This window comes from Camelus ferus, chromosome 12 (genome assembly GCF_009834535.1).
Source record: "Camelus ferus isolate YT-003-E chromosome 12, BCGSAC_Cfer_1.0, whole genome shotgun sequence".
Taxonomy (NCBI): Eukaryota; Metazoa; Chordata; class Mammalia; order Artiodactyla; family Camelidae; genus Camelus; species Camelus ferus.
The window spans coordinates 16,945,496-16,957,150 of NC_045707.1; the positions used below are offsets into that span (position 1 = coordinate 16,945,496).

The 11,655-nt window shown below is 58.5% G+C and overlaps 1 protein-coding gene across 2 annotated transcripts; it reads left to right on the forward strand.

Annotated features, from left to right (window-relative positions):
• The first annotated feature begins 3,474 nt into the window (after window positions 1-3,474).
• TAMALIN (trafficking regulator and scaffold protein tamalin) lies at window positions 3,475-11,206 on the forward strand. 2 transcript variants are annotated; one of them, XM_032492891.1, is made up of 9 exons: window positions 3,475-3,809; window positions 5,952-6,001; window positions 7,593-7,647; window positions 7,754-7,856; window positions 8,988-9,081; window positions 9,185-9,251; window positions 9,461-9,527; window positions 9,983-10,169; window positions 10,320-11,206. In XM_032492891.1, exons 1-9 carry the CDS (start codon window positions 3,567-3,569, stop codon window positions 10,474-10,476), a joined length of 1,023 nt encoding a protein of 340 aa, XP_032348782.1. In that variant the 5' UTR covers window positions 3,475-3,566; the 3' UTR covers window positions 10,477-11,206. The 2 variants fall into 2 exon arrangements, with proteins under 2 accessions (XP_032348782.1, XP_032348781.1); XM_032492890.1 differs by having other exon boundaries at window positions 9,983-11,206.
• Window positions 11,207-11,655: the final 449 nt, after the last annotated feature.

The following is an 11,655-nucleotide window of genomic DNA, read 5'->3' on the forward strand; positions in this document are numbered from 1 at the left end:
CCTCCTGATGGAAGCCCAGAGCTTGAGCAGCTGGGTGAGGACAGGACTCAGGGGACCAGTGACTTAGGTATCTGGGCAAGGGCTTGTCTGAAAGCAAGGGGATCTTACCAGGCCTTGTCCATTAGTCGAGCACCCCCTGTCTGTGCCCCCGCCACTGGCCAAGCCCTGCCTACCCTGAGAGCTAGGAACCAGGGCAGCTGGAATAAAAGGAATCAGAGTCTGGGGAGCTCATTCTGAAAGCTGGGGACTTGCTCAGGAATAAGGCACAGATTGAGTGCAGATGTCTGAGGAGCCAGAGTGATGGGGCTTTTGCAAGGAGGCTTCCGGGGGGAGGAGAACAGAGGGGGAGGTGTCCCAGTCTGAGACTGCAGGCAGCGTGCAGCATGCTTCCCCTACCGCCTGAGCCTGAAGAAGCTACAGAAGATGGGATGAGGAGAACAGATGCTAGACAGGAGACTCGGGCTCGGGAGGAAGTCGTGGAGGGTTGGAAAAGGCAAAGCTTCAGGGGCCTTGTGTACTGTCAGGCTTGTGAAGGTTCCTGCATGGAGGAAGCCCACCAGCTGTCTGCCGTCTCCCTGAGTTTCACCTGCAGCAAGGCCGCACCGGCTTAGATCAAAAATACAACTTCCAAACAGGCATGAAGTTCCAGAACTCAGTGACCGAAGTGGAGCTTGGTGTCTCAGCTGAACACAGACCCTCTCGGGCAGGAGAGGAGCTCTAGGAGGGGGTCTTTAAACCCAGCTGGGATTCCAGATGGAGTCTGACACCAGCCAGACAGCCCTTCAGAGTCTGGTTTGAAGATTTTCTGAGAAACTCCCGGCCACCAGAGGGCATCCCCACCCCACAGTGTGGTGTCCCGGGCTCCCCATCACCTCCCTGGAGAAACTAGGGACATTGGGGGGAGGAAGCAGACACGGATTTCTGAGCTCTCAGGGGAGCTACCAGCAGCTGAACTAGTCTCCAGAGCCAGGAGACCTGGGCTTTAGGGGGTTCTAGTGGGTTCTAGCGCCTGTTCTGCCATCGTCTTTCCCTTCCTGGCTGGCCTCATTTGACCTCCTCTGTTAAATGAGGGCTTGGACCACACGGTGTCCTTTCCGGACCACAGGCTCTTTCTGGCTCTGAAATTCTAGGATTTGAGGAAACCGTGCAATAAGCCTGACAGAAATTGCATCTCCTGGGCCCACCTTTACTCTGGGGTTCTCTAGGGCTCCCTCCCTGGCAGGAGGAGGAAACGTGTGCGGACTTCAGCTCTTTGGGGCTGTTCTCTCCTTTGGAGGCGGGGAGGCAGGCCAGCCTGGATACTGAGGGGAAGCCTCTCTCTCCACATCAGCCTGAAGGAGGAATGTCTCAACAGGGCTGGCAGACACAGGTGCTGGGACACCCTGGAGGATTACCTAAGGGACACCTTAGGTAACTCTCTGGGATAGGTGGGGTGGTGGTACAGAAGAGGCTGTACATGATGCCCTTTGGAGGGTCCCTTCAGGGAAAAATAAGCATTGGAGAGAAGAGAAGAGAAGAGAAGAGAAGAGAAGAGAAGGGAAACCACTGCCTCTCCTTCATTTGCTCATCTCCCCATCCCCACCCCCACCACAGATGCCGTCTGTCAGGAACAGGCAGCAGACGGTCCAGGGGTCCATCTGTGCTAATGCTTCACAATAGAGTCCCATGTTTCCCCACCAACACCCCCTCGGCCCCTCAGCTGATGGCCACTTGGTGGTGCCAAGGGAAAAGGTGGGAGGAGGGAGAGGAAGGCACTAAGGGAGCCAGCAGTCTGTTCCTGGCCGTCCCCAACCACCCCCTGTCCCCCACCTGACAGGCATCCTGCAATCTGGACTTGTGTAATCACTGCAGGGTAGAGAAGCACCCCCTCCCACCCACACCTCCTGTAGGGGCTGAGGCTCCAAGGGTCTGGGGGTGGGGAAGAGACAGAGTCAAGGGGACAGGGAAGAAAGGAGACGGAGACAGACCCATGGACTAAGAGAGGCAGGAGACAGAAAGCCTTTCCTGGCCTCCTCCCCAGGTTGATGGGCCACTAGCCCCTCTGTACTCTGCAGGCCACACATCTAACACAGTACATGTATGTGCACCACTCCCTACCTACCATGAGCCTCTGTAACCCAGTGAGTACCTGGCCCAGAGCAGGGCTTAAACGTAGGGTGAATGAAGAAGGGCATCACAGTGGTTAGATTGCAGGCTCTGCGACCGGGCTGCTCAGGTTTGAATTAGCTCTGCCACTGAGTGGCCTGGAGTAAGTTACTTAACTTCTCTGGGCCTCAGTTTCCTCTTCTGTAGGGGTGATAATGGTACCTGTTTCATAGCATTGTTAGGAAAACCAAATAAGCTAATTTATGTACGTAAGAGCACACATAGAGCAGTGTGCATCACATGGTAAATGCTCAATAAATGTCAGCTATGAAGGCATAACACAGATTTGGGAACACTGGAGGAGGGGACAGATGAGGACAGTGCATTCCTGGCTTCTGTTCAGTGGCAGACAACAGGATGTGGAGCCCCCAGCTTGTGCTGACGCCCTGTGGTGGCTGGACCATCTTTAGACGCCAGGCCTGGCTTTCCACTTCCTCCTCTTACTTCTTATTCAGGTGCCACTGACGACAGAGACTTCAGCTGGGCCATTCCCACCTCTCCCATGGCCTGGCAGCCACGGACACCATCCCCCAACTCTGACTACCCACTCAGCGTAGTCACATCCCCTTGTCATGAGTCAACCCCATAGTGAGGATCTGTCTGCTGGGAAAAGGGTACCTGAGCCCCGAACATCAGGAGCTGAGGAAAGGTTTACCCAGGAGAGACCATTCCTGACCTTCTGAGGGGACAGGCCAGAATTGTCCACTACTTTCTGGGTTTCCACCTCTTCTCTTTCCTCTTGACATGGGAAAGCCTCTTCAAGTCTTCTGGGACAGCTTTGTGAAGGGGAAATCCTGGGCCCTTTCACTCCCTAGTGGCTTCTGCCCAGTCAGTTAAGACCATCTCTTCCCTCCCATCAGGGACCTCACGCCTCTCCCTGCCTCCCTCTCCTTGCCTAAAGTCTCCTGTAGCCCCCTGGATCTCCTAGAATCTTACTCTAGGCCCTCAACCCTCCTTACAAGGACTCCTTACTGCCAGACTCCATGAATTTCCAAAGCCATCTATCCCTAAATCTTCTAATCTTGTGCACCAGCCCCTTCACAAGTATCGCCCCTCACGCCCGCCCTCAGGTATCACGGAGACACCTATCCCGCCCGGTGATGCCCTGGGCCCCCCTCCCCTCTGCAGCTAGCTTTTTCCCCTGTTGAGTGCTGGGTGTCCAAGGGTTTCCTCAGCCTGGCCAGGCGTCGGGAGCTGTGGGCGGGACTCCAGGGCATTGGCCACCCCCCAGGGGGCGGGGCCTGCCGCGCTGGGGGCGAGTCCCTGAGAGGCCGCTCCCCTCCCGCCCCCAGAGCCCGCCCGGCTCTCCGAGCCTATAAAGGGAGGGGACCCACCACCCGCCCGGCTGGCATCCTCCCGCAGGCGCCAGATCTGCCGCGTGGAGCGAGCGCCGCCTTCGAGGGGCGCCGGACGCAGGAGTCATGACCCTCCGCCGACTCAGGAAGCTGCAGCAGAAAGAGGAGGCGGCGGCCGCCCCGGACCCCGCCGCCCGGGCTCCCGACTCGGAAGCCGCTCCGATTCCGACCCCGACCGCGGCCCCCCCTGCTGCAGCCGCCAGCCCTGGGACCTCCGGGGACGAGCTGTACGCGGCGCTGGAGGACTATCACCCGGCCGAGCTGTATCGCGCACTCGCCGTGTCCGGGGGCACTCTGCCCCGCCGAAAGGTGCGTCCCCCCATCTCCCGGGGGCCCTGGCCCTCGGTACCCTCCGGTGTCTCTTCCTCAGGACCCGCGTAACCCGCAACAGCCCCCATCCCTGCCTGCCGACCCCTATACCATTCTCCTGGGGTCTCATGCCTTCTCGCCTGGGAAGTGCGTGAGGAGCCGCGGACTCCGAAAGCTCACCCTTCCGAGTCCTCCTATTCCTCCCCAGCCCGCTGACCCCACGGACACGTTCAGATCCTGCTGGGTCCGCAAGTCTCCCCACCCGCGGCCCCGGCTCCACCTAGCCCCCGACCTGAGCGGCTCTCCACTCCCCACATCCCCCCGCCGGGTCTCGCCCCTCTCCTTCCTGCACCCCGCCCCCCGCTCCGGTCCCCTTCCCCTTGCCGCATCTAGTCTTCAGCACCCCAGCCCCGCCACTCCCGCGTTCAGATGTCTCGGGGTCCCCTGGGCCCCTCGACAGGGGTTCTCGTCCGAGGAGGCCTCGGACTGGGGGTCTCTCCGCTCGCCCAGTCAAGTTGAGGGTCCGCGGGGCCGGGAAGGGGAGGAGGGCGGCCGGTGCGCCGCGTGCGTTCTCGCCTGGGAAGTGCGTGAGGAGCCACGGACTCCAAGAGCTCACCCTTCCGAGGGGACGCCGGGATTCCTGGGCCCGGGGCCTGCACCTTGCCCGGTGTCTGAGGTGCGGGGTGAGAAGCCACCGCTCCCTGGAAGTCTGCCGCGACCGGACGCGGTGGGAGGGTCGCAGGGCGCCCGCGGGGCAGGAAGGATGCGGGCCGCGCCCGCCCTCCGAGGGGCTCTTCCTCTGGCCTGAGAGGGACCCGGGCGCTCAGAAAGGGGAACTCAAGACCCAGGTTAAAGAGAGGGGGCTGGTGGCCTTTCCCTACTCATCACCCCCTCCTCTTCCCCTGGCCCCTGGCTCCCCCCACACACAATGAACAGCTTGTTGAGAATTTGCATTTTATGAAAATCGCGTGGAAAGACAAAGGGGTCTCTCTATGCTGCCCAGTCCTTCCTCCCTGGCCCATTTGGGAACTGTCCCCACCCCTGACGCCAGTCTTTGGTTTTGGAGAAAGAGGGGCTCCCTTCTCTTCCTGATCTTGGGGCAGGGTTAACAAGGGCACTGCCACAAAGGCCCTGGGCTGTTTGGGGCACATGGGACAAAGGCTGATCTGGGACCTGGCTTCTTCCAAGGATCAATAATTTAGGGAAGAAGAGAGACTGCTTTAGTTTCTCAAGGACTCAAAGAGGTAGGAACACTCAGCTCTGCATGGTATCTCCCACACCAGCAAACAAACAGCAGCAAAACAAACAAACAAAAACCTCCCAATCTCTTTCCTTAAGCATAGTGAGAGATTTAAGGACAAGTTTGAGATCTAAGGGTTTTTTTTCATTTTTTGTCCCAGAAAGCGACAAAGTATATGGCAATGTTGAGAGACCCAGCTGGATCTGGGCACAGCTGGCCACTTGCAGCTGGAATCCACAGTTGGTCCCTGAAACAGCCTGTACTCTGAGGGAGGAGGCTTGGCCCCTCTGTCCCCTGCCTTTCCATGTTCAGGCCAAGATTGCCAGCCCCACAGACTGGGGTCAGCTCCCCCAAGCTACTCTCTGTGGCTGAGAAATTAGGAAGAGAGACCCAGCTGGCCCCGGGAGGGCTCTGGAGTGTCTTGACAGGCAAACACAGGGCCCCTCTCTGCGCTTCTTTGAATAACATCTGGGAAGAGCCCCTGCTTCAGCTTGTTGAGGTCTGGGGGACCTGAGCCCCTGCAGACATGCACCCTGGGGGTGGAAACTATTCTATCTAAAGTAATGAAACCCTCCACTCTCCAGCCTGGCAACCAACACAGGACTTAGAGATTCATGCATCTCGAACCCAGGAAAATGGTTGTGTCCCCGCAGTCCCAGTTATGGGGGTAAAGCTTAGGGAGAAAGCTATGGAGTGATACTGATAGTGGCACTCAGCAAGTAGTTACCCCAGCACCAGAGCAGGTGTGGATCTGGGGCCAGTCAGACAGGCAACAGGAAGTGAGGTGCTGGGTCTGGGGCTGAGGCCCAAGCAAGGAACCTCCCAAAGGAGGGCTCGCAGCATCTGCTCCAGGACAGCTCCTCTCACCTGCCTGCTTCCTAACTCTCCTTCTTCCCACCCAGGGCTCAGGGTTCCACTGGAAGAATCTCAGCCAAAGTCCTGAACAGCAGCGGTGAGTCACCATTACCCCAACCCCTGCTCTTGTCCAAAAGGGTGAGGTGCTGGGGTGGGAAAAACACGATACAGCATCTCAGCCCAGCCAGGGGAAGTCATTCTCCTACCCTTTCAGCATGGCTCCCTTGCCGGGAGTGAGGGGCAGGTGGGGGTGTGGGCTGTGTGAAGGGGGTGGCAGACGAAGGAGGTAGGGACTTTTGAGTCATCAGGTGCTCTTCAACCCACCCCCAGTCCCTGCCAGTTACCCATCCCTGGAGAGATCTGGATCTGGGAGGGGGAAGTAGGAGAAATCTTCGGGACTCCCTTGAGCCCTCTTAGTCCCAACAAACCCCGGGAGCCCAAACCATGGACAAGCTGCGTCCAGCTGCTCGAGACCTGGCTGCCCCTGCGTCTAGAACCTCAGTCTTCTGCTGGCCCCATCCTGTGGTGGCCTCTTAGGAAGGATCTGAGGTGAGGGCAGAAGTAGGTGCTGACTTGGGCCCCACTCTGCCCATGTCCCATCCTGATTTAGGCCTGGCTTCTTCTAAAATGGATCAGCAGCCTATGGCCTCTTGGCCAGACTGGACTGTTTGATCCTTGAGCTGAGAGTTGTTTTTATATTTCTAAAGGGTTGTAAAAGTAAAAACAAAGAACAATATATACAGAGGCTGTCAAATATTTTAGGTCTCGGAAAGAAAGGCTTAAATATTTACTGTCTGACCCGTTGCAGAAGGCAAAAGAAAATCCGAGAGCACTGGAGTAGACACGGAAGTCACCCTGCTCCCTGTCCCAGTACATACAGAGGGGGAAAAGGCCTGTGTTCAGAACAGGGAGGAGCTCAGGCTGGAGCTGGGAGTTGCTGCTCAGCATTTGGGGAGTACATGGGTCGGGTTGCACTCGGAGAGGCCTGGGTCTCCAGAGCCAGTCTGAGGCCATGAGGCTTGAAGGGGCCTTCAGAGGCTGCTTTAACTCTGCCTCTGGCTGAGCGGGAAGGAAGGGGGTGGGGTGGGCAGAGGAAACTCTGGGCTCCCCCAGCAGGCGAGGATCTGGAGCAGCTCCAGACCATTGTGTCCAGTGGGCAGGCCTTCAGTGCGGGAAGGGGCGGCCTCGAGGCTCCCCTCCCCACCAGCCCTCACATCTGGTGGGCTGGCCCCACCGCAGCTGGGAGGAGCAGCTGTGGTCTGGGCTGAGCCTCGTGACTGGCCTCTGGGGGTGGGGCTAGCCCTCTCCCCAAGGCTCTGGAACTGAAGACACTCCAGGCTGGGGCTGAATTTGGAGTCTTAGCTAGTCAGTGGTCTTGGGGCTCACTAGAAAGCTGGGGTGTGGCTGCAGAACTCAGCTAATCCACCCACGCTGAAGGCCAGCCATCCCAGTGCCTCCCCAGCAGGAGGCTGGATGGATCATGTGGCTCAATGAAGCTGATTTCAGCTGCCTGTGGGGAAGGACATTCCGACAACCTGCGATGAATGTGACTAGTCACTGGAGGCTCTGAGCCCCTGCCTGGATGTCCCAGAGCAGAGTCCAGCATCAGTGGGGGGCCACGCTAAGGAACCACCAAGCTCCTTTTAATCCTGACAGTCTTGGTGAGATGGCCCCTGTGTCTCCTGCAGGAAAGTGCTGACTTTGGAGAAGGAGGAGAACCAGACCTTCGGCTTTGAGATCCAGGTGGGAGAAGCTGGGTGCAGAGGGCAGGGAGGGGTTGGGAGGCCATTCTGAAGGATGGATGGACCCTGTCCCAACCCTGGGCTGAGGGTCCCCTTGTCTGTTATAGACTTACGGCCTTCACCACCGGGAGGAGCAGCGAGTGGAGATGGTGACTTTTGTCTGCCGAGTTCATGAGTCCAGCCCTGCCCAGCTGGCTGGGCTCACACCAGGTGGGGCCTGAGCCCAGGACACAGGGCTCTGGGAAGGGAGTATAACCTTACTCCCAAACAGAGGGAGCAAGATATCTCTTCTGAAATCAATTCCATTTCTCCATCTATTTTGGGAAGGCTAGAAAGAATGGGTTGGCTCCAGGTAGATTTGCCATCTTCTGTGGGATCCTGAGTAGTTGCGTCTGCAAATTGGGAGAAATACCATGTCCTCACATCAGCGTGGTGAGGGGATTCCCTGTCACAGAGCAGGGCCTGGGGAAGGGTATCTGTTGCTGCTGCTCTTCTGCCTCCTCCTGGCAGTCTGGCAATCCAGCAGGGGCAGGAGCGGGGCAGGAACTACGTTTCATTAGATCTGCTTGATATTGGGGATCGGGGCCTATCCTGCCCCCGACCTGGGCCCCGCTACTTCCTCCAACAATGAAATGGAACCTCCAGTAGGAGACTCTGGGGACTGACCAAATCAAAAGCACCAAGTCCCAGGAAGGGGCAGCCTGAGACTGCATGAGTTGACCAGTTCTGTCTATCCGGTCCTCTCACCATTTTCTTCTCTAAGCCCTCACCTCCTTGCCCATTTACCAGCAGCCCCTGGTAGCTAAGTGGTGTATTACAACTTTGCAAAGTAGTTTCCCGTCCATTCTCCCTCCTGATCCCGCAGTAGCCATGGCAGGGGTCCACACACCCTTTTCCAGGTGGGAAATGAGCCCTCAGAGATGGTGGCTTGCCTTGCCTGAGGTCAGGAGGCTCTGCTGAGGCCTCTTATGCCTCGGCCCGTGTCAGTACCAGCTCTGTGGTACACACCCTGCCCCCCTTCCTGTCTGAGCTGGGTCTCATGACAACCTGTGGGCTGGACCAAAATAACCAGCTCTGGGGCAGCCCAGGCTTGCTAGGAGGGCTCAGCCTTTGGGGACAGAGCTTCCTGAGGGTGAGGTGAGGGTGTGGGTGTCCGAGGGCCCTAGCCCCTATGCTGGGATGCTGGGCCTTGGACATGATCCACCAGAATCATGACTCGGAGTAAGGAGTTCAGGAGAATTCTCTAGGGTTATTACCCCTACCCTCCCCGGCGAAGGTAGGGGGCTGGACTTCTCCCACATGACCTGTGGAACAGATGCTGATCCCCACTTTGCCTGGCAGGGGACACCATCGCCAGCGTCAACGGCCTGAACGTGGAGGGCATCCGGCATCGGGAGATTGTTGACATCATTAAGGCGTCTGGCAATGTTCTCAGGTACGTCCAGGTGCCACGGTCCCAGAGGGGTCCCTGAGCTCAGCCTCTCAGTGTTTCCCCACCCTGTGGGCTCACTCAGCCTTTGACTCTCCAACCTCCTCAGACTGGAAACTCTGTACGGGACATCAATTCGGAAGGCTGAACTGGAGGCTCGTCTGCAATACCTGAAGGTAAAGCAGCCCAGGTGACATCCAGCCTCCACTCTCTTCCCACGCCCCTGCCCCTGACGGCCCCAGTCTTTTTAGGGGTCATTCATCTGTCTGGACCCCCTTATAACCTTAAGGTTTCTTCTGTGTATTCCCTGATACCTCAGTCTGTAGCCACCTCCTGCTAGCTTCTTGCTTGCTCCTAACAGTGAGGTGGGGGATGTCTCTTGCAGCAAACCCTATATGAGAAGTGGGGAGAATACAGGTCTCTAATGGTGCAGGAGCAGCGGCTGGTGCACGGTGAGTAGATGAGGAGTATGAAGGGCCACTTGCGCCCCTACTCCTATCCCCATTTATGCCTCCTCTTCAGAACTAGTTGGTTTACGTCCTCCTCCAGAGTCAAGAAAGTTTCGTTGAGCTACTACTTTGGGTACAATACTGCCCCCAGGGCTGATGAACACGCATTTTTAGCTTATTCTCACAATAGTCCTCTGAAGGACGTATTAGAGTGCCATCTCTGTTTTACAGATGGGCACACCAAGGCCCAAAGAGCTTGTTTCCGAGCCCCTCCGTGTCTCCTCCGTCATAAATGGTCCTCATAAGGATTTGGGTGTACAGTTCCTGTTTTACAGACAGGGAAGTAGGGCTTAAGGTTGTGACTTGTCCAAGGGCCACAGAGACGGTCAACAGGAAGGAGCTGAGGTCTCCTACCCATGCCCTCTGACGGCCCCGCCTCGTGTCTTCCGCCCCGGCAGGCCTCGTGGTGAAGGACCCGAGCATCTACGACACGCTGGAGTCGGTGCGCTCCTGCCTGTACGGGGCGGGCCTGCTCCCGGGCTCGCTGCCCTTCGGGCCTCTGCTGGCCGCCCCCGGGGGCTCCCGCGGGGGTGCACGGCGGGCCGGGGGCGACGCGGACGACGCCGTCTACCACACGTGCTTCTTCGGGGGCGCCGAGCCGCCCGCGCCCCCGCCGCCGCCGCCCCCCGCGCGCGCGCACGGTCCCGGCCCCGCCGACGCCCTGGCCCCGGGGCCCCGCGCCGGGCTGAGCCGCAGCGCCAGCGTGCGGTGCGCGGGCCCCGCGGGCGGCGGCGGCGGGGGCGCTCCGGGCGCGCTCTGGACTGAGGCCCGCGAGCAGGCCCTGTGCGGCCCCGGGCTGCGCAAAACCAAGTACCGCAGCTTCCGCCGGCGGCTGCTCAAGTTCATCCCCGGACTCAACCGCTCCCTGGAGGAGGAGGAGAGCCAGCTGTAGGGGCGCGGGCGGGCGGGGGAAGGTATTTATTTATTTATTCGTTCCAGCCAGTGCAAAAAGGGGGCGGGGCGGTCGCCCGGCTGAGGGGACCCCAGGAGCCCAGAGCAGCGGGAGAGGGCCCTTGCCAGCCCCAGCTGGCCTGCCTGGTTCCTGGCTTGTCTCTGCCAAGTGGTGAACCCCGGGACCCAGGCCCCTTTACTCCTCCTCCCCAAAACCACCATGGGAGGTGGTGCAGGGCAGAACCAAGCGAGTTCGCTCAGGGTTGGGAGAGGTTCCGGGGCCAAAAATGGGGCGTGCCGTCTATCATCTGGGTCAGTAGTGCCTTGTGGGGTGTCCAGGAAAACCCCTCCTCCGAGTGGGGGGACCCTGTCCCACGAAGCCCTCTCCTCAGCTTTACTTGCTCCCCACCCTTGGCGTTGGGGAGAAATGGCCAATGCCGGGTCATTCCCCCACCCTCCACACACACGCACACAGTTCCAGTTAACCAGTGGGCCCCTGAGAGGTCCTAAGGTGCTGGTCCCCCTCCCTCCTGGCCTTGACCCCTAAGGGCTTGGCCCCTCCCAGGGGCCTGTAACTAAGTGGGGTCCTGCCAGGCATGGGTCCTGGGTTCTTTGCCCCTTGGGGGACAGGAATGGGAATGTCCTAGTGGGGTGGGGGCAGCTCAGACTGTTCCACCATTTTGCATATTGTTGCTTCTGAACCACAAACTATAAAATTGACTTTTTTTGCATCGGTGTCAATGTGGTGACTGCCTGAGGGGGAGGATTGGGCTGGGGCAAGCTCTGACTCCACCACGCACCCGCCCTCTAACACTAACACACACACACACACACACACACACACACACACACACACAATATTGTACATCTCATTTCTTGGAGCCTGCAGCCAGGGAAATAGACTGGGGGATTTTAACTTACATGTATGGGCCTGACCTAGAGGCCCCACATCCCTTCAGAACTTGGGCTTCTTGTTTAATGTATCTTGAGCCTCCCTCCCCAGATACCACAACAGGTGGGGTCAAGGCTCCTCTAAAGTCCTTAACTATCCCTGTGTAAATAACTGCTCGGCACCCTCTCCCCCAGGAGAACTTAGTCATCAACCATCTAACCTGTGACAGGCTCAATCACTGTCACTCCACTGTTCTAGAACTCCTTGGAGGCTTCCCATTACTCCCAG

Bases quoted from the DNA above. Each gene is read 5' to 3' on its own strand.
- TAMALIN (XM_032492890.1), top strand. From the start codon at position 3,567: ATGACCCTCCGCCGACTCAGGAAGCTGCAGCAGAAAGAGGAGGCGGCG. The intron at 7,648-7,753 runs GTGGGAGAAGCT...TGTCTGTTATAG, and splicing joins CCTTCGGCTTTGAGATCCAG to ACTTACGGCCTTCACCACCG. The intron at 9,082-9,184 runs GTACGTCCAGGT...CAACCTCCTCAG, and splicing joins GCGTCTGGCAATGTTCTCAG to ACTGGAAACTCTGTACGGGA.